We start from the raw sequence: 20,622 nt of genomic DNA, 5'->3' as shown, positions 1-20,622 counted from the left end.
AAGTATTAACATGAAAAAAGCATAAATCAACACACTTTTATTTGATATTTATAAAAAGTTGTAATCACATTACATCATTTAAAGTTTTCTTGTGTCAGATTTCATTTCTAAACTATAATAACGACATGTTCCATGGAATTAAATCAGAAATTGAAATATAGAAAATAACTGATTACAAAAAAAAAATTTAAAAAAATTTAAAGGCAGAGATGTTACGTACCAGGAGGAAGAAGCAGGGCATGATGCTAGTTCAGTTCATCCAGCTTACACTGATTCACGACTTGATTCTCTGACTTTTGAGTAAATGAGGACAAGACCCTTCCCTCTGTTTTACACACCCACACATGTATGTAAATTACAGTGTGTGTGTGTGTCAGTGTGTGTGTGTGTGTATGTGTGTGTGTGTCAGTGTGTGAGTGTGTCCACGCAACAGTCAATCATACACACGTCACCTGCTCACAAAGCGTTCCAGAGAACTGAACAAACAGGCAGTAACCACTCTTTTTGAAATGCAACTTTACAGTAATTGGCCAACAAAGAGCAAGATCAGCTGAACAACAATCAGTAGAAAACATCTTCTGACTTTGTTTGGTTATTCAACCTACATTTTCTTCACATTCGACAAACTTGACTTTGACAGTAAACGTTTTATGATGTCGTCCTGCAGGTTCAGGCTGTAGTGTCCTCAGGTTTCCCCTCAGGCATTAGGACATGGCTGAGAACGACAAGGCTCAACATAACCAATAAACACTTTTTTGTTGGTTCCTAGATACACACAGTTGTTGTTTTTCTCTGACTCTATGTAAAGACAAAGCAGCCTTCTGATAGATTTGGAGTAGGAGTTTAAAACAGAGAGGAGCTGTGGCTGCTTTCAAAAATGGTACATTAAAATTACCAGGCTTCAATTATTGTTTTATCATCAGTCAAACTTTGTCCAATCATTTTTCGTTCTATTTCAGTCTTTGTTTTGCTGTCCTGGGCCATGTTAATACTGTACAAATTCCATTGTCCATCATAGGTCAGAAACAGAGGAGTAAGTCCAAACATGCTGACATAAGAATGAAAAAGTATAAGAGTTGTCTGGAAAATCACAGTATTTACAGTTCATGGCTCCCACCTCCAAAACACACTCAGAACCCAGACTACAAGTCATGAACCTAAGAAAATGTTGAAAGCAGTGAGAAGAGCCAGAGTGTAGAAGACATGAGATCACATCCAAAAGTCAACTCTGTCCCTCAGGCAGAGGAGTCAGGTGATCTGTGGTGCATCCTATGAGGATGATGATGGAGTCTGACTCTTCACCTTGTCTTTTCGTTTAAGTGTGCTGGTGTGTGTTTCCTCGTCGTCAGATCTGTCCACAGGAGTGTTTCCTCCATTGGCGCTGGTGGTCTGACTGTCGTAGGATGAGTTTGAGGAAGTGGAGGACAAGCGAGGCTTGGCATCATGGCCCTCAGGGACATGTCGAAAGAGTCCATTATTGATGACCTCCTCGTTGTTGTTGTTTCCTTGGACTGTGAAAAAAGTATAAAATATTGTGAAGGATGTAACTGGACAATGTGTTCTAATTCCTGCTTTATTTCTGGTATCATTACCATGGGGTAGTGGGGAGGTCAGCGCCCCCTCTTCTCCCCCAGAGCTGAAGAAGACATCCAAGGCATCCTGGTCAGAGACGTCAATCAGCTCCATCTGGTCCAGCAAATCCACATTCACCTCCATGGAGGAGATGCTGCCAATTGGAGCTGCAAGGCACAGGGAAGTGATACAGTTATGTTCATATGAATGTGCTTTTTCTGTGTTCATTTCATATGTTATTAGTCAAACTTACGTCTCTTATAGTCTCTGATACAAAGGTGTGATGAAGACAGGTAGACGTCCACATCATGCTGGAAGACCTCTTCAAAGAAGCGCTGCCTCTCTCTCATCTTAAGCTGCTGTGCAGAGTCTACATCTGGAGGCCTCTGGCCACGCTCTGTCTCCGCTAAGAAAAACAGAACAAGAACAGGAAGGTAAATAAAACCTAAACTGGATGGAGTTAGGTATGCCATGCAGTGAGATTTTCTTAATGCTTTTGTATAATGAGACACAGTTTAAGACCTATTTTACCGCCACAAATAGGACAAATGTGACTGACCAGGAGAGGGAGACATTGAGCTGTAAGCAAGAGTCATTAGGGATAATTTCCCTTTCTCAAGATAAGCAAAAAGACATATCTTAAAGTCAATCCTATTTGTTTCAACATTGGTAAAAGTATTTATTCCCATATGGTGCTGTCTTAACACTGATTAAACAAACAGAATAAGCCCACTGTTGTTTTTAGAATGTTAGATAAACTTTCAAACATACCTTCTGTACTTGCCCACACATTACTGAGTCAGCTCTGACTCACAGATTGATCAACAACACAATAGCAAGCTGTGGGGTCTTTGCTAAGTTAATCTTGTTTAAGATACCATATGATCCCATTTCCCACTCTCATCAGAAACCCTGTAATAAGCTGAGTGCATGTGCAATGTGTTTACAGTAAGAGGAAGGTTGAACTGCAGCTGTGCAAAAACAAATAGGGTGAACAAATGAGCGATACTGGACCCAGTGAATAAATGTCTGACAGAGTGAGAGGCAGCACAGGCATTGGGAAAGAAGAAAACTCAAAACTCTGAGAACTTTCTATAGTACACTTAAATATGATGTCTGATATGAGATCTTTGAATGCTTTTAAGCGGTCCTTAAACGACTTGGAGGCTGAAGCATCTGTCTTTAGATGTTTTGTTTAAATGTGGCATGCTGTTTTTCTGGAGGTACCTGTTGTGTAGCTGTTGTATGCGTCTGCTAGTATGTCTATTGTAAAATTGTAACTCTGTAACTGTGCTGCTGCCATCTTGGCCAGGACTCTCTTAGAAAGGAGATTTTTCAATCTTAATCAGCATTTCCTGGTTAAATAAAGGTTGTAATAATAATAATAATGATAATAAGGAATCTGAAGGCAGAAGGCACTTAGTTGAAAAATTGTAGCTAGCCAGAACAGCTTCCTCACTGACATTCATGCAGAGAGGCTCTCCATTTATGTCATATTGGATATGAGGCACAGGTTCAAGACAGCAAACAATGCAAAAACACTTTATTTGTCATACGTTTTTGGTGTTTCCTGATCTTACTTTTGGGAAATTAGGGAAAGATTGGATCCTTATAGATGTTGGGTTTTTTTCATCTGAAAGCTACATGCTAACATGCAAGCCTAATATATCCTTGTCAAAGTTGTGCCATAAATTGACAATGGGTGATCTCCCTGATTGACCCATGGACAAACATGAGCCAGCTGCCTGTTAGCCAATCTTAGCAACAAAGCTAGCTTTTCAGTATATTTTAAGATCTCTGATATCTTGATAGTTTTACAGGAGGAACTAGTTTAGATTAAACAAAGAGCCAGGGGTGGACTGGAATAATAATTCAGGCAGACCGTTTGATTCCATCCATCAGGCCGCCCTGTCCACATGAAATACTTACTGTGCAGTCTGTGTCCTATAGTTCTACAGTAGGCTGTGTATGCACTTTAGTCATTTTGCTGTTTTTGACCGGTTGAAATACGTTGCCCTCAATGCTATATGATCTCTGTGTTGCATCATTAGTGATAGGATTTAAATCCGCCACAGAAAGACACGCTAACTCTGTAGCGTCAAGGCTGTTTTGTCACTTTGTTATTGGCATGGCTTCTTAGCCATTGCTGGTGTTTGCAGACTAACCTGGTTCCTTCCTGGCGGACATATATCCTATTTTATTGCAATTTTGAAGAATCTGCAGTAAAGGCCTACCTCTTTCTAATGTTCTCCCTCTCTGCTCCACCCCTACCTTTCTTTCTTTCCATTTCACCCAGCGATAATGCAGTGTCAATTAAAAAGCAGTGAGTTGACGGTTGCTATGTACCTTGCAATGGATACTGTGACATCATATTTTGCAGGCGTTAATAACACTAAAAAAAAGCAAACTATTACTTTAGAATAATTTTCAGAAGAATACGTCTGCATCTTTGGCACAAACTCTGAGTTTGTACTGACAGACTTTCTACCTTTTTTAAGTGCAGTGCTGTTCATTTAACCCCCCTCACAGAACCAAAATGTTGCACATTTTTGAGCAGTGTCTGCCTTTTGCAGAGCTATTACAATCTGTAGGCAGGGATTGGGGTAATTGGATGAGTCCTTGAGGCCTTGACTAAACAGGGAATAATGTGAAGATTATCTGGTCTGTTGAGAGCAACAGTCACAGGGGCTCTATAAATAGACCACTGGGCAACTGAAAGACATTTGGGTCCGGATGTTGACAATACCAGGAAAGAGAGGGACACCAGGGACTCACCGTTTGTCACTGACCGTCTGAAAGACTCTCATAAATGAAAGATGTAATATAATTATTTCTAAACATCTATAACCATCACTTATTAACAGATACACGCAGGAAAGCTACAAGCACAGTATATCCAAAAAAATGTAGATGATGCCTAAAAGGAGCAACAGGTTTGCCATCCTCAGAGTGCAGCATCAGCGCAGTTTTCCCCCACCAGACACATGCCTGTGTGAACAGAAGGACACACGCCTGTCACTTCAGCTCTGCTCTGCCCTGTTTGACAGCCTGCCTCCTGGGAACATTGACCTCACTGGCTCTAGGATCAGATGGGCAGACAGCTTTGGAGGGAAGAGAGGAAGAGGACAACTCAAAGCCCAAAACTGGACTTGCTGACAGCACCAAGGGGCTTACAGTATGTGTACATAGACAGAGCCAGAAATACAGAATGGAAAGCACATATTCTGAAAACACACGAATGACAGTATGTGCCTTTAACACAGCTATCAATACGGTCAGCTGCATGTTTTCTAACATTTACAATTTGTCAGTGCACACAAATCTGTGATGATAACAAGCTTTTTTTTAAACATGATATGACTTTAAAAATCACCCACAAAATTGTCTTAGGAGTTCTTCACATAGTATAAAAGTTGTTGTTCAGCTCGAGAGACAAATTATTCAATCAACAAAATGGTTCAAACTAAAACACACATTGAGCCCAAAACGCTCCCAAAGCCAATGATCCAGTCTTATGCAATACACAACCTATTCTGACTGCATATATCAGTGAGTTACTCTGAGTAGCCTGGTCTGTTGTATCTGAATAAAAAAATCAGGCCTGTAGTTCATTTGTACTTGTGCCGCTGACAAACAGAACAAATGGTGCTGTATACATAACCTCATTGGCAGAGGTTTTAATCCAGTTAACTAGGTTAATCTTATTAACTAATGTCACCTGGCGTCTCTGGTAGTCTAACAAAACCTTAATGCTCCTCTCAAACGTATCCTTCCTTCTCCTTTTCACAATAAATCCCTCTGGCACACTTTGATGCTCATGAATTACTTCCTCGTCTCTTAATTAATTAATCAATTTATTAATCATTATCATCTTAAATCAATCACACTGAAGTTTTATCTTAAAGTCCCTTTAAATCATGTGCCAACAATTACCCTGTTTACACCTGACGCATTGAGATACAATGACATTCAGTCACTCAGGTCACAAACCGAGTTGGCCTGGGCAACATTTCTTCACATTGATCCGGCAGTACACTCACGTATTCTAGGCCACATAAAGGATCGCCCACTCTACTTTTATCAACGATCACATTGAGTAAGAGATATCTTTGACTGATTTAATAAGCATGCTCCTGGAAGAATTCATGTCAATCCAAGCATATGAAGACAGTTTATGCATCACAGTCGAGTGCGCTTGAAAATACATGTAAATGGTTGATTTAGCGAAGTGGTTACGTTGAGCGCCCATGTGGCGGGTGACCCAGGTTCGATTCCAGCCTGCGGCCCCCTCCCACATGTCATACCCTCACTCTCTCCCAGCTTCCAGCGCTATCAACTGTCCTCTCCTCAGTCAATAAAGACGTAAAAAGCCCCAAAAATATAACTTTAAAAAGAAAATACATGTAAATAGTGTCTGTATTTATTCATGGATCTGTCCATGTGTTTGTGTCTTTGCACTGTTCCCAACTCACTGAAGGATGTAATCTGTCCCTTATTTCCTCATCCCGCCCAATATAGTGCACAAGTTATGACTTCACGTGCTTTGATTGACAGAAACATGAGATGAGACCCACAAGTGGTTTGTCAGTGTTAAAATAATGTTGTACTTTGTGTTAATTGCATTCAATTGTGTTTGTTTGTCTGCAGTGTAGTTTTTATATTTCACTGATAATCCACAGACCTGTTAAGGAATAAAAGGCTTGATGATCAAACAAAGTTTATAACATGCAACTCCCCCCTCTGTGTGTAACTTTCTTTATCACATGAAAGGGAAAGTGAATGAGGCTCAGTGTTTATTTGTATGCAAGCATGTACGTAAAATCTGACCTAAAGTGGTCACTGGAGACACATGATAATGCAATGTGTGAACGATACTCAAAGCTGTCCACTTATGGCCTGATCACCCAGGATGCATAATAATACCAGGAGTAAATACCCCCAGTGATGCAGCATCTTTACACAGAAGAAAGCAGTCTATTCAGGGCTATTCAGAGGCCTCCTCCTGTTTAACTCTTTTCCATCAGATCATCAAAAGGGACACTGAATGCATCTACATATCTTAAAAACTCCACAGCTGTAGTTTACAACACAGGCTTTGTTCCACATCTTCAAACATTAACTGCGCTTGCACTCCTTTCTTTGCATTGCTTTCCCATTAACACTTCTGGACTCACTATAGCAAGTTCAACAAACAAAAAGCATCAAAAAACACTTAGAACAGTCAGATATGTAGCTATCTTTATAAGTTTTTAGAAGTGAAAAATTACAAACTGTTTATCTTGTGTCAGCCATCTAGGCCATTTTCATTTTGCAGCATTCCTGTCTTTGTGTTGACGTTTCAGATTGTGACTCTGTGATGCTCTCCGCTCCTTGCTATGTTACACAATCAGACACATGAGGGGAGCTGTGCTGACAAAGCAGGATGTCAGAGAGTATCAGGAGCTGCCTGTTTGACATGTGTGTGTGGATAAAAAGGCTCCCTGTTTAATGTGACCAGCTGAGGACAACATGTCAAACAAAACACTGGGTTGTACTGCATGAATGACTTTCTTTTCTTTCAAAAGGAGAGCAGATTTAAACGCAAGAGAAAGCAAGTTTGGACTGCAACTGTCTCCTTGAAAATTAAGTTTTTCATTAGCGATCACAGGCACAAATAAACTGCTTCTCCTGGAGTTTTCCCCACTCTGTTCAACACTGATTGATCACAGCATTGATTGTTTCTACTTAAAGGCAAAGGCCTGCAGAGAGAAGCTAAAGGTTAGCTACAGATGTATATCCTACCATTGATTTAGCCTCCCTATCCAGTTCTTTTTTCCACTGAATCACCTTGATCGATTCGACATCCCTGGCCGCGGACGACCCCCCTGACCTCTGATTAGCACAGTGGCTCACACGGGAAAATCCTCTGTCACAAGAAAAGCCTGGACACTGTGTCCACAGCTGATGAGCTCACATGTCTGGTGTGCTGCAGTGCCGCCACAACCCAAAGTCTTTAGTTTCATACCACAAGATGACTGAAGGGCCTGTGGCTTCTCAAAAGAGAGAGAGAGAGAGAGAGAGAGAGAGAGAGAGAGAGAGTGAGAGAGAGAGAGAGAGAGAGAGAGAGAGAGAGAGAGAGAGAGAGAGTTTGACCTGATATTATTTCTTACTTTCATTCTTTCATTCCTTCATTTTTTCATTTTTTCATTCTTTCATTCTTTCATTTTTTCATTCTTTCATTCTTTCATTCATATATTCTCTGTCTGTCTGTCCTTCCTGTCTTTTTTTCCGTCTTTATTTCTTTCTTTCTATTTTTCTTTCACTCTCCATCTACATCTGTCTCATCTTTTATTTTACTGAATTTTAGTCTACTTGTGCTCTTTCTGTCCTCATTCTGTCTCTCATTCTCTTTTATTCTCTTTTGTTAGACTATCCTTTTCTATCTCTCTCTTTTTCTTCGATCTCTGTGTAGCTTGCTCATTTCTTTTTAAGTTGTCCCTTTTCTTTCTCAGTTGTCTTTCTCTTCTTTTATGTCTCTCTATCTTTCTTTGTTTTTTCACTGTCCACTGGCCTTATTTCTGCTTCTATTTCTGGTGTCTTGCGTCTGTGTTTCTGTATCTTTTCATCATTTCTTGTATTTTTTACAATCTGTTTTTCTGCCTTTTATGGTTTCTTTATTCTGCCAGATTCTCTCTCTCTCTCTCTCTCTCTCTCTCTCTCTCTCTCTCTCTATTTCCATGTATTTATATCTCATTCCCTCTGTCCGTCCTTCCTTCCTCTCTTCCTCACTCTATGTGCATAGAGACTTGTGAGAGAAAAGGTCATAGGTCAGGGCTCGGGACCAGCTGGACATGCAGAGTGGCTGAAACAGATAGAGTGGACCGGACATGTATGCGTGCCACTCTGCCTCCCCACATAAAGACAAATCCAGACCCCGCTCAGGGGGCAGAGAGAGAAAGAGCCCATTCAGAAACAGACAAAGCAGAGATGTCAGAGAACGGGGCAGGCAGGCCCTCCTCAGACAAGATGCCATCCACAGGAAATACATTTGGAATTACACAAAGTGCATTCACCTCAACTCAGCTTTTCGTGTGTTCAGTGTTGTTCCATCTTTTGCTACATTTCAAAATGTGTTGTATACTTTAACACTTGACTTTTTTTCTACCATTTTCAATGAAAACTGTCATGATGAGTCACACTTCCTGGAAGATACCTTGTGCAGCTGCTGGCAGATCATCATCATTCCTAAATGATGATACAAAAATGATTCATTGCTCTATTATCCTCAGTGTGATTGCATCTTTGTGTGACTGAGCACATTCTTCAATGAGAAAACATAAGAATCAGGTAGGTCTTTCCAAAACACAGGTGGCACCCTATAATTCCCATTTAGAAGCAACAACTGCACAAGCAACAGTGGCTACGCATTGATCTGGAAGCTAAATTACAGGATAGGAGGACTTGGTGTCACCCACAGTCAGCCATTAGCCCGTCACTGCTCTAAATGAAAGTGTGAGCTCACAGACTCCCCTGTGACAGGAAAGGGAAGGTCAGGATCACAGCAGAGAAAAGTGGCTCTACAGAGGACTCAGTTGTTTTTGCACTTGTTACATGTAGGAGCAGCTCTTGCTGTTACTCCTCGGTAAACTGTAGTTAAGCAGAAACCCTCAGTGAGAACCATCACTTCCTCTTATATGCTGTGATTACAGAGCTGTCTGCCAGGCTCTCGGTTTGTGTCCATTTATTCAAGCCAAGTCGAGGATTCGTCTGAGAAGTAGTTTCCTTATACAAACAGATGACTTCATCGCTGTTTAAATGGCTCTGGCAGTGGCTCATGCATCCATGTGTTGCTTCAGTCATCCCACTATGAAATACAAGACTGGCAGAAAAAAGCCTCAATTACTGTGATGTCAGTAAAAAACAATGTTACAACCCATTGTCTTTCACCTGTTTCCTCTGTAATTACGGCCCTGAGTCGAGGTCAACATTTGTTTTCATCATAAATAAACGCAAAAGTAATTCCTAAAATGTATCCTGAGATAAATTAATGAAAATAACAATTTACAAGTAACTGATGAGATAGATAATTAATGCATATATGTCTGAGTATGAGCATATGTTTTTGCACATGAATAAGAACAGATAAGCACAATCCAGGAACAAATACAAAAAATAATTTATCAATTTAGTAATGCAACTAAAAGAAATGGCAATAGATAAATATGATAATTCAATGAGATAATATTGAATATGACTGTTTAGGATTTAATATAGTTGGATTAAGTTCCTCAGTATACAATAAAATACAAACTTTTCATAGCTTTCAAACTCTTCAATTTCAAGAATTTTGAATTTGAATTTTCAAGAAGAATATTGAGACTTTTAAACGTAAACTAAAAACTTATTTATTCAGTCTGGCTTTTATGTAGGGTTTAACAATTGTATTACTCACCTTTTACTATAATATTGATTTAAATGTTGCTTTTTTTTAGTAAGTTTTTTAACTGTTATCTTATTTTATTTTTATGTATTTACTTCATATTTTTGGTGTGCATTAGTCTCTATTTTATTTGATGTTATTCTTATTATTATTTTTTTATTATTATTATTTTTATTATTATTATATTCCCCTAATATGCCTTGCCATTGTTTTATTTCTGCTTCTTTCTTGTTTTTCAATCACTGTAAAGCACCTTGGGTTGCATTTGATTTGTATGAAAGGTGCTATATAAATAAAGCTTGATTGATTGATTGATTGATTGAAGAAAAACACAAAACAAAATATTTAAGATAGTAAGACACTATTATTTATTTCAAGGGAATGTATATGGGGATGGGCAAATATTTATGAATGATACAAAATATTAAGCTCAGATAAGTTAGGTTGTATTATCACTTCTAATCACCAGCACAGTTACAAATGTTCGGGCTGAGGCCATTAGAATAGAGCAGTTTCCATTTCCACAGTTACATGTTTTGTCTGAAAAGAGACATTTTATTTCACATGGATGGTTTCCAAACCGAGACTAGAAAGTAGAAGAGTGCACAAGAAGCAAGTGAGTGGTTATAACCACAGAAGGGCTGCAAAAGAAATGAAGGAGGAAAGGTCAGGCTGGACAGGAACACTTGGAAAAAGGCTAAGAATGAATAGGAGGATGTCTTTAAAAAGTACAGTACGCTGGGAGAGAGGTTGAGCCAACACATGGGTGTGGGTTTGAGAGATGGAGTGGGCAGAGAGAAAGAATGATGTACAGGATAATTAGTTCAAGAGGATGTCTTGTTATTTTTACTGGGATTCTCTTTCATGCCCTCTAGCTAAACATTGACCAAAACAGCAGCAGCCAGCTGTTAACATGCTACAGCTGGTCATTAGTGGATCAGTCTCTTTGCTACGGCTGTTACAGTAATTAATGCTGCCTCCCTGCTGGCTACAGGTAGACAGTTGCTGTTCCAGCAGCAAGAGCTGCTCCTCCTCGTTCATTGTCTTTTTTTTCTGAAGGCTGCTTCCTCCAAACACTCACATTTTTGCTGATATCTTTGGAAAACACTTTGCACTAAAGTGGACCACACAGGTGGACACTAGCCAAGCTTGTAAAATGGACCACTCTCTCTGTCTCACACATTTATTTTTGGTTTCACTGGCTCTCCACTTTCCCTACAAAAAGCTGCCATTTACTGGTCTCCAGTTTCAAGGACGGTGAATTATTTATAGCATCTGTTGATGTGTCTTTGTGTCTGTCTGATCTACATTTCAGTGCATGCATGTGTTTTTTTATTGGCATAATAGATCAACATGTTTTTGCCAGGACAAAGTAGTGTCCAGCACCATCAGGCCAGTCCGTCGGACAACAATGACATGAGTGATAACCCCGTCTTTCCTTCACTCCTGACAATAGGACTATTTGTAGGTCAGTGTCCTGTCCCACTGCCCTCCATTACCCACAATCATACAGTCATGAGTTCTGATCAACACAGCAGGCGTCACCAGATGACTAAGTTCCATCATTCTCATGATTTTAATGAACAATCCTCTTGTCCACTGTGTTAAAATATATTAGATTCAAAAATCTGTCAATTAAGCAAACTACCAAGTCATTCATTTTTGGATTCATATTATTTAGTAACTACATATGTGAAGTAAAACAGCTTTGCAAGTAAACCGTGTTAAAGAATTTGTTCTGCTGGATAAAGGAAAATTTAATCTAGTAGTCACACTGAATAAACTATCTGAAAGAGCTGACCCAGTATCCTTTGTGTCGAACGATGCTTTAAAAGGAGAGCAACACAAACAGAGAAACTGTTCTTCCAACAGCATGCTGACTTCTGTCATGGTAACCACTTCAACATTCACACAGTTCCAAAGGAAAGCAGCCCAGTCTCTCCACATATTATTTAGGGAGGTTTCAGTCTACTAACACTGTTGGAATGTTTGGTTAAACTCAGCACAGTCTGTCTGTCTCCTCTGCTTGTTGAGGCTCAAACATGTTTTCTCACAGCACTGACTAGCCAGAGAGATTGGCTGTTTCCAAAACCACATAGTATCATATTAAAATTAAATTATGGATCAGATTTCATATGCAATTTTGTAATTGCAAGAAATCCCCCAGATGTATATAAGTTTGGCCAGAATATAGACAGTTAATACTTAACTACCCCTAAATGCATTGCGGCTCCCAAAAAATATAATGCGGAGCTCGTAAGTGGTGCAAAAACGGAGTAAAATGTTACATGTATAGCTGTGTAGGTATTGTCCAGCTTAGTTTGCTTAGCCAGTAGAAGCTCAGATGTTAATATTAGTCATTATAATATTTACATAATGACAATATCAAAAAATAAGCAAGTGACCCCAGAATATTTAAAAGAAAATGCATTATCTTTCTTAATATATCTATTTTATCTCATTTTTGTGTAACTGTAAGCTCCAACAACATTTCCAACTTTTTATGTGGTGGGTTTGTTTTCTTTTATACATGTTCATTTTTCAGTTAATTGGTCTTCAGCATTTGTACTGTATGTTCTTTTTAGAAATGGGGTTCATGTAGTTCTGCTGTAAAACTGAATTTTTGTCCACTTTTTATTTCATTTTCTTTTTTTAGTTTGATGGTTTTGTTTTGTATTACTTTTTTTTAAATACCCTGGCATAACCAAAAAGGTGTTTCTATCTACTTGTCAATTAGACCTCTGTTCAAGTTGAAGTTGGGCGGAGCTAGACTGACTATACATAATGTCACCAAACATCATAAACTAATGAAAAGGTCTTCAGGGAGTTCTTGTAAAGCAATATAAGACAGCATGAATGTTAAGAGACTTAAAAATGTTTTTCCACATTCCATTACGATAATCAGTTTACATAATTTTGAATGTTATTGAAGCTCCTGTGAGGAGCTTACAGCTGTTATGAACAGACTGAATGTAACACTGATGTCTCTAGAAATGTATCATAAGTTAACAAGACCATCCAAATTATGATTCATCGTTGCATTATAGGTAAATCTCTGGAACCACAGGTTGAGGATAGGAGTCAGTTAAAGTGACTGCACGCTACAAAAACAGCCTTTATTTACATTTTCCATAGCAGAGATTTCATTGAGTCATCAATTTGAGTGTTCAATAAAGCAGGATTATATTTTCTTTTAGGGTAAAAACAGGACCTGTACATAAAAATCAGTTAAGAAAGAAGAGTAAAACTTTGTCCACAGGGGACACCACAACATAGACTTCCCCACAGGAGATTTAAATACTTCAGTATACATATTCTTATACTTTTCTCTTCAATGGGCACATCAGGGAAGCAGACAGAAAGTTGTGAACAGCCTTCACATGTCCTCATCAATGAGGTCAAAATGAGTGTGGTAGCCTTATTAGCACCAATTTAAAAGCATAATCTGGCCACCAGATTAGTTTCAGTCCAATATGCACTCTCTTGCAGCTCATTGTTTGGTCTCCTCAACTTCTGAAGAAATGTTTGTCTCTTTTGCTGCTACCTCTTTAAACAGCTAGTCCCTATCACTTTCTTCATCAGGCATTTGGTTCTTGGCAGGTGGGACAGTGCATTTTCATGAGATGCTAGAACAGTGTGAGTGATACTGATACAAAACAATAAATTGAGAATAAATCAAAATATCCACAGAGGTTCAGGGTAACTCAGAGTTCGGTTGAAACAAAAATAATTTCACTTGCATGCTGTCATTCTATACTCGATCGTTGGCTTAGAAATAGCAGCTTTTTAAAGGGAATAATATGTTTCATCCCCCCTTCATTAGCACATCAGTGATCAAACTCCTAATTTTTGACTGACCAAAGAGCTGAATTTGTGCTACATGTTTTACACATGTGGGAGAGTGATCACATGATCAGTAACTGCTGTGTTTCTGTTTTGGGCTTTGAACTCTCAGTGTATGTCTGGAGGCGTTTTCTGTGCCTGTACACAGAGGATTGAGCTCAACAGTGAGAGGATGGATTTGTTCGAGAACTAATGAGAGGAGCTTGTCTGTTTCCCTGGGGCTCACAGCTCAGACTGCCAAATTGATGGGAATCTTATTCAGCCTTCCATGCTAGGCTGTTTAGAATAATCACACAATAATAATCAACTTAAAGTGCTGACATGCCAAAGGGCAGAATAATCTGTGTATCTGCGTCCTGTGGGCTTTTCTCACATTGGAATGCAATGATCCTCTTAGCATTCCTGTTGGTTCTGAAGGAGCATGCCACGGAATTAACACTTTTTTGGGACAGCAATACCAGAAGTTTCAATTCAGTCATGGTCAGATACTGAAAATCTACCGAAATAAGACATCAGCTTTCAGTAACTTTTATAAAAAACATTTCTAGGGCTGTATTAGTCTGGCAGTTCTGGTCCCAGTTGTATCTTTGATGAAGAATATGAGCTCACTGAAACAACTGAGATATATGTTAAACTTATGTCTCTGATTAAACACCTGAAGAATTGGGGAACTTAAGAAATACTGATGTCATGGATTCCCAAACCCAGAAAAACGTCACTAGATGCCCCCCCAAAAAATGCAGAACTTTATGTTCAATGTTACTAGTAACAATGGAAGAAATGCCTCGGGGGCTTCTCTCCTTCAACTTCTGTATCTTCACTGTTATCCTCTATGAGCTCTTTGTTTTGATGGCCCTCATCATAAATGATTCTGCTTAGTCCGAATATGAAACTATTAATTGTTGCTGCAGGAGGTGCACGTGGCTTCAGCATAATGAAAAAGATTATATTTTAAAATAAAAAGTCCTACCAGGTAACCCTCACAAGATCTGCTAAAGTTTGTGGATCATAGACTGAACTAAACATGCACAGAACAACAGCTATCCCAAGTAAAGACAGAACTTTTAGAGCCTCCCCTGTTGGCTGGGTGCAGTCTTAACAACCTCCGTTATAAAAGATGGAAAATCCAGCCATTATCTTGACCGCTTATGCTTAGGGGTCACGGGGGCCTGGAGCCTATCCCAGTTGGCTTCGGGCGGAAGGCAGGGTACACCCTGGGCAGGTCGGCAACTTATCAAAGGGCTAACAAGGAGAGACAGACAACCATTCAAGCACACACTCACATCTACAGGCAATTTAGAGTGATGAATCAACCTGGTGAGCATGTTTTTGGACTGTGGGAGGAAGCCGGAGTACCCGGAGAGAACCCACGCATGCATGGGGAGAACATGCAAATTCGAGCCAGGAACCTTCTAGCTGTGAGGCAACACTGCACCACCTTGCTAACCATTACCAGATTAGCAGAGTAGAGGAGAATTGGTGGGAAACAGTAACTTTCTATAGCAATTAGGTTCCACCTCTTGTTAAATGTAAGTTAGATAAGTGTTTTGTTTAGCAGAAGGGATGCACCTTCAGTCCTATGGCTCCACCACGCATACTTCCACCAGTTCAATGTATCAGCATCCATAGAGGTGGTGTTTTTGGCTTCACATCCCTCAATAGGAAAAGATGGAGGCACACTATCCACAATACAGTGAATGATGGAGACCAATATCAGCTATAAGAACTGGTGCAAGTGCAGCTTCAGTCAGGTGGCCACCAACACCATTACAATTACATGTAGATAATGCTTTTAGTCCACTATGACACTTTTTGTGTTTACTGCTTGCGTCTACTGCTGTCATGAAGGCAAAACAAATCTTATTTCAGGTTTTAAAATTCAGAGTGTAAAAAAAAACAGATTGAGAGTTGTAAAGATCCATCTCAAAAAACTGTACTTTACAAGAAAAGTTCTAAAGAGTGCAGACCGTGTGTGCTCAGTTTAGTCCTTCATGTTTCCCTGGGAGCTCAGTAGCTTCAGTCACTTCAGAGCTGCATAACAGTGAAAGGGAATTCCCAGAGATATAGACCATACATGATATGGATCTTGAGTCCTCTAATTTGCCCATCAAGCAGAACCTCTTCCTCAGTCCTATCTGGTTCACATCTAAGGGGACTCAGCTAAGAATACGCGGAGAATAGAAAGCATTACTTCTTCATCCCACACATACTGGCTGTAGCATGGTATCCACAGCTGGTCAGCCCATCACTCCACAGCACACGGATGTGCCACTCTCTGGCACATTCCCACAGTAACCATGCTGAGATCGAGTGGACTGTGGAGGAACAGAGGCTGCAGCCTGGGAAACAGATGGGAGGCGTCTTCTCCAGAGTCCCAGCCCTGATCCATTTTAGCCTCATGAAATCACACACTGATCTCACAGGGACTAATTCACTTTCAGGTCTATGTGTTTGTGGAACAAGCTGCAGACCCTGCTGCAGTCAGCAGACCCCTGATCAGATCTACAGGCCCAATCCCATTAGAAATAAGAGATCTTTGTCTGGAGCTTGGCCCCAATCCAAGCCTTCTTAGTGTGCACGCGGTCATATGTATGTGTGTGTGTGTGTGTGTGTGTGTGTGTGTGTGTGTGTGTGTGTGTGTGTGTGTGTGTGTGTGTGCGCGCGCTAATTCATCCATGTTCCTGTGCATTGAGAGTATGACCTGCTGGCTTGGTATTGGCAGCGTTACTCAGGGTGATGATTCAACATTCCCATCTGATTCCGGGCTGGCGCAGCACTTGGACCAGTCACTTCAGGCAATATCAACACAAGACCTGCTATGTAACACACTGACTGAGCTGTCACAGCAGCTTCTATATTGTACCTGACACACAAACAAACACACAAACAAACAAAGACACAGCTGAACACTTAAATGAAGGAGCAAAGAATACATTTGATCTTCATCATACCAAAGGTAAACTTCAAAACAGGACTAGAAATTACTTCTTTTGTGCCTTTTCCTCACTTTGTATTAGTTTATTTTCTTAAATGCTTAATCTGTGTGTGAGGGCTACACTATTAAAAGACAAATCCAGGCAGTCATTTTCTCCTCTGTCATTTTCCTTGATATATTAAAAGAATACAAAATGATCACAAACACTCAGAAAATCAAACTGAACTGAAACAGGTTTCTTGAAAAGGTGTAAAATTTTAGAGGAGACTCACAGGGCAGAAGTTTGTTGTGAAGGTTGGCAGATGAGGAGCTCATGTTGCTGAAGAGTTGTAACAGGAAACAGAGGTAACGAAGCAGAAATTATCAGTGTGTGATGGCAGGTCAGCAGAGAGATGGCTGATCATCTCCCTCCTCCTCTAGTACTCCACACTGACTGAAGCTGAGTGCCACACTGCTGCTCTCCTTCCCCACTTCCCTCCTTCTCTCAGCAGACGCGATGAGACACTTGGCGGAGGAGAGAATAAGTTTGAGGCTCTGTGGAGTCGACCAGCTGACCAATGACAGGGAGGAGGGAGGAGCTGAGGGAGGAAGGGATTGGGAAGAGGAAGGAGGGATGGAGGGATTTTATGTAACAGAGTGGAAAATACCAAGGAGAGACAGACACATGCCTTTGTTATTTTTGTCTTCTTTATCCCACTCCTTCCCTCCCTCGCCCTTCCTCCTTTTCTGTTTACTGTTCCTTGTGTCCTCTTTTTGTTAAGCATTGGAAAGTTTTCTTTTCTTTGTCACCTTCAGGGTGTAACCAATTGTACACTAAAAAAAACATCAATCTATTGTTTTAATGATATCTTTGATTATAATCAGAATGTTATCAATGCTTTTGAATTTCTCAAAGCTATTCCAGGTTCCCTATTCACAAGGAACTTTTTTTCCCTGGGCTACATTCCCAATGAGTGTAGGATACTCCCATTAAATATGGTTACAGTGTGAAACCAGCTGTTATAAAGAAAACACAGAAAAGATGCTGAAAGGAACCTACAAATGAAAGTTTTTTAGAAAAAAGATATAAAAAAAAAAAAGAATATTAAGTTGTCTTTTCAAGGTTTGAAAAAAGAACAACAAAGATTTAAAGAAAGATTAATTTCAAAACCATACATGTATCAGTCAGTGAACATATAAATAACATTAAAAGCACTCAGATTATCTTTAATAATTTGAGTTATTTAATCAATACCTGCTTAACTTCGCCTGTCCCAGGCCGATCCAGTTTGGTTTTGTAGTTTTTCTCTGTATTTTGTTTTAAATAGGCTCCTGTGTCATTGATTATATGAAACAGCATATTTGCAGGCACCAACTTGGGCTCCAGCAATTTTCAATGTGCACTATTCCTTCAATGTTACAGTCCGACAACTTCACTTAGCAGCTGCTTAGCAGAAGCAGGTACAGGAGGGAAAAACATGATAATGAAAATTTAATTTGAAATATTTTCTTCCTGTCAAATGGTTGATCATTGGGTTCCCAAACGTTTGCCTGCGGCCCCCAAAATAACTTTCCCAGAGACCAGTGACCTCCATTGTCCCTCAAGGTGGTTTAACAGTGCTCACAGCCACAAGTAAGCTCTAGGTGGTTATGACTAGGGGGGCCAAGCTGGGGTATTCACTTTTGTGGAGGGGGAGTTATAAACACATTCACACACACACACACACACACACACACACACACACACACACACACACACACACACACACACAAATGAAATAGCATTTGTTTACCTTATAATCGCAGTGATTATGATAACATAACAGAGTGGTAACAATAAAATCGTATTTGCTTTAGCTTAAAGGGCTTCAAAGAAGATAAAGTTTTAACAAAAAGTAAATGTGCAAAACTGAAATGCATAGAAAGCTGTTGAAACAAAGTTCAAATACATTTTTAACACAAGCTCCACCTCTCATTAGACAAAAAGCCAATCATAGTCTAGGAATATAGGGTGGCCACTGGGGATGCCAATCTCATTTCAAAGGGGACATGGCAACCCCTTTGATCAGCCCTTGCTAATAGGCCAATCCAAAACTGGACAGTAGAATAACTCAAAAACACAATCAACCACAATATTATTTCAGAGTAAATTAACCCTCCTGTTATGTTCGTTTCCCACGAACAGCAATAATGTTCCTGGGTCAACTTGACCCAGGGCATATTTAATTATATAAAAGTGTCAGAACCCCAAAAAATCCCAATAAGCATTCATTTAATCTCATTATTGACTCCATTACTAACCTTTTAAATCCATAATTAATGTAATGGTGTTTATAAATCTCACAGATCATGGTTCAAAGAGGAAAACTAAATTGTTTTTTATGAAAATTCATGTTAAACCTTTTTTTAATTAACATTTGAAAGAATATAAATACAGTAGTTTAACATTACTTCGATTTTTGTTTATTTTATTTTACATTTTTATTTATTTTTTCATTTTATTAACAATTTCTTTTTAGATTTTTGAAATTTAAAATGGGTCAATTTGACCCGCAACATAGCTAGAAGCACAATGCAATTGTGCACACATATGCACGAAAGCAACATTTTCTCTGCTAACATAGAAAATGAATTACATACTTTCTGTTTGCATATTTTAATTACAATTCAAACACGGTTATTTATTTATTTATTTATTTTATTTTAGAAGGCAATTTATGAAACTCCCCCTCTACCCAAGATGCCCTACCATGACCAAGTAACACCTGTGTTGCATGATGTTCCCCTCTCTTTCTCATCCTTTCTCTGACACCATAACTCCAATAAAGGTATCAATTACTCAAACAAACAAGAGAAAAACTCTTTTTATCACAAAAAATCTTTGTAATTCTTTAAAAGCATCACATGGATTAGAAAACAGAGTCAGGAAATGAAGAGCTCAGTATATCTTCAGATGATCTGTGGATCCTAGACACCATCTAGTGGACAAAAGTCTTCACCTGTAGTCCTTGCAGGCTGGGCCTTCTGATCACACAGGATTTGCATGCATGGGCTTCAGAAGCAGCATTACATCATCAACACCTTTTTTCCAAAACACAACATCGACATTTTGAAAGGGACTTTCAGATAGTGCTGCACTTCAGTCACAGGAAGTACAAGTTGGTTGGTGTGAGTCATTGCCAGAATCAGCTCATGAGAATCAGCTGAAAGTGAGAGAACTTGTTGATCGTCTATGATTATTTTGTTGACTCAACAGTTATGTTACAAATTTTTGATTGATTTGATTTTTTCCTTTGTATGAAGTATTTTCTAAATACTGTTGCATGAAACTCTCCAAATACAAAATCTAATTTCTGAGAAGTTTATGAGAAACTTTCACTACTGAAACTAATATTTAGTGTAAGTGCCAGTCTGAGAGGTAAAACTTCAAACCAGAATGTCATGAAGCAGTTGGGAAGTGGTAGGAGTGAGTGGTGATGTCTATCAATAAAAACACGCTTCGTAAATGTCAGTGGTTGTCGTGGTTTAGCCTTAATGTGCTGCTTGAGACAAAGAGGCAGCATCTTACTGTGCTGCTATCTTCTGCTGCGAGTGTGTTTGTGTGTAAATGCGTGTGTACATCAGAGGACAGAGAAAAAAAATTGAGAGATAGAACGAGAGAGAGGGAGAGAGAGTGGGCAGAGGAAACGTGGTGTGACTCAAAGTGAGAAATCCTCTTCACCTCAAACTAAATTCTGCGTGGGTTGTTTCATGACTGGGGGTTCACCTGCTGAGGCCCTGCAGAATCAATAGCACAGACCTGGGCTGCTGTGCTGCTGAGGCGGCCATGAAGCAAAAGCCAAGTCCTCCTTTCTTGTGCATTTAGAACTAGATG

At 39.5% G+C, this 20,622-nt stretch overlaps 1 protein-coding gene across 1 annotated transcript; it reads right to left on the bottom strand.

Annotated features, from left to right (window-relative positions):
* Positions 1-32: 32 nt before the first annotated feature.
* LOC117819935 (dysbindin-like) lies at positions 33-17,269 on the bottom strand. Its single transcript, XM_034693521.1, has 4 exons — positions 17,042-17,269; positions 1,826-1,978; positions 1,593-1,739; positions 33-1,511 (listed from the first exon to the last, which is right to left on the bottom strand). The coding sequence occupies exons 1-4, from the start codon at positions 17,082-17,084 to the stop codon at positions 1,270-1,272; spliced, it is 585 nt and encodes a 194-aa protein (XP_034549412.1). The 5' UTR covers positions 17,085-17,269; the 3' UTR covers positions 33-1,269.
* Positions 17,270-20,622: the final 3,353 nt, after the last annotated feature.

Source organism: Notolabrus celidotus, chromosome 1 (assembly GCF_009762535.1).
Source record: "Notolabrus celidotus isolate fNotCel1 chromosome 1, fNotCel1.pri, whole genome shotgun sequence".
Lineage (NCBI taxonomy): Eukaryota > Metazoa > Chordata > Actinopteri > Labriformes > Labridae > Notolabrus > Notolabrus celidotus.
Note: the sequence above shows the minus strand (reverse complement) of the source record. Positions and strands in the feature narration are given on the sequence as shown.

Bases quoted from the DNA above. Each gene is read 5' to 3' on its own strand.
- LOC117819935 (XM_034693521.1), bottom strand. From the start codon at position 17,084: ATGAGCTCCTCATCTGCCAACCTTCACAACAAACTTCTGCCCT. The intron at 1,979-17,041 runs GTGAGTCTCCTC...TGTTTTTCTTAG, and splicing joins TCACAACAAACTTCTGCCCT to CGGAGACAGAGCGTGGCCAG. The intron at 1,740-1,825 runs GTAAGTTTGACT...TGTGCCTTGCAG, and splicing joins TATCAGAGACTATAAGAGAC to CTCCAATTGGCAGCATCTCC.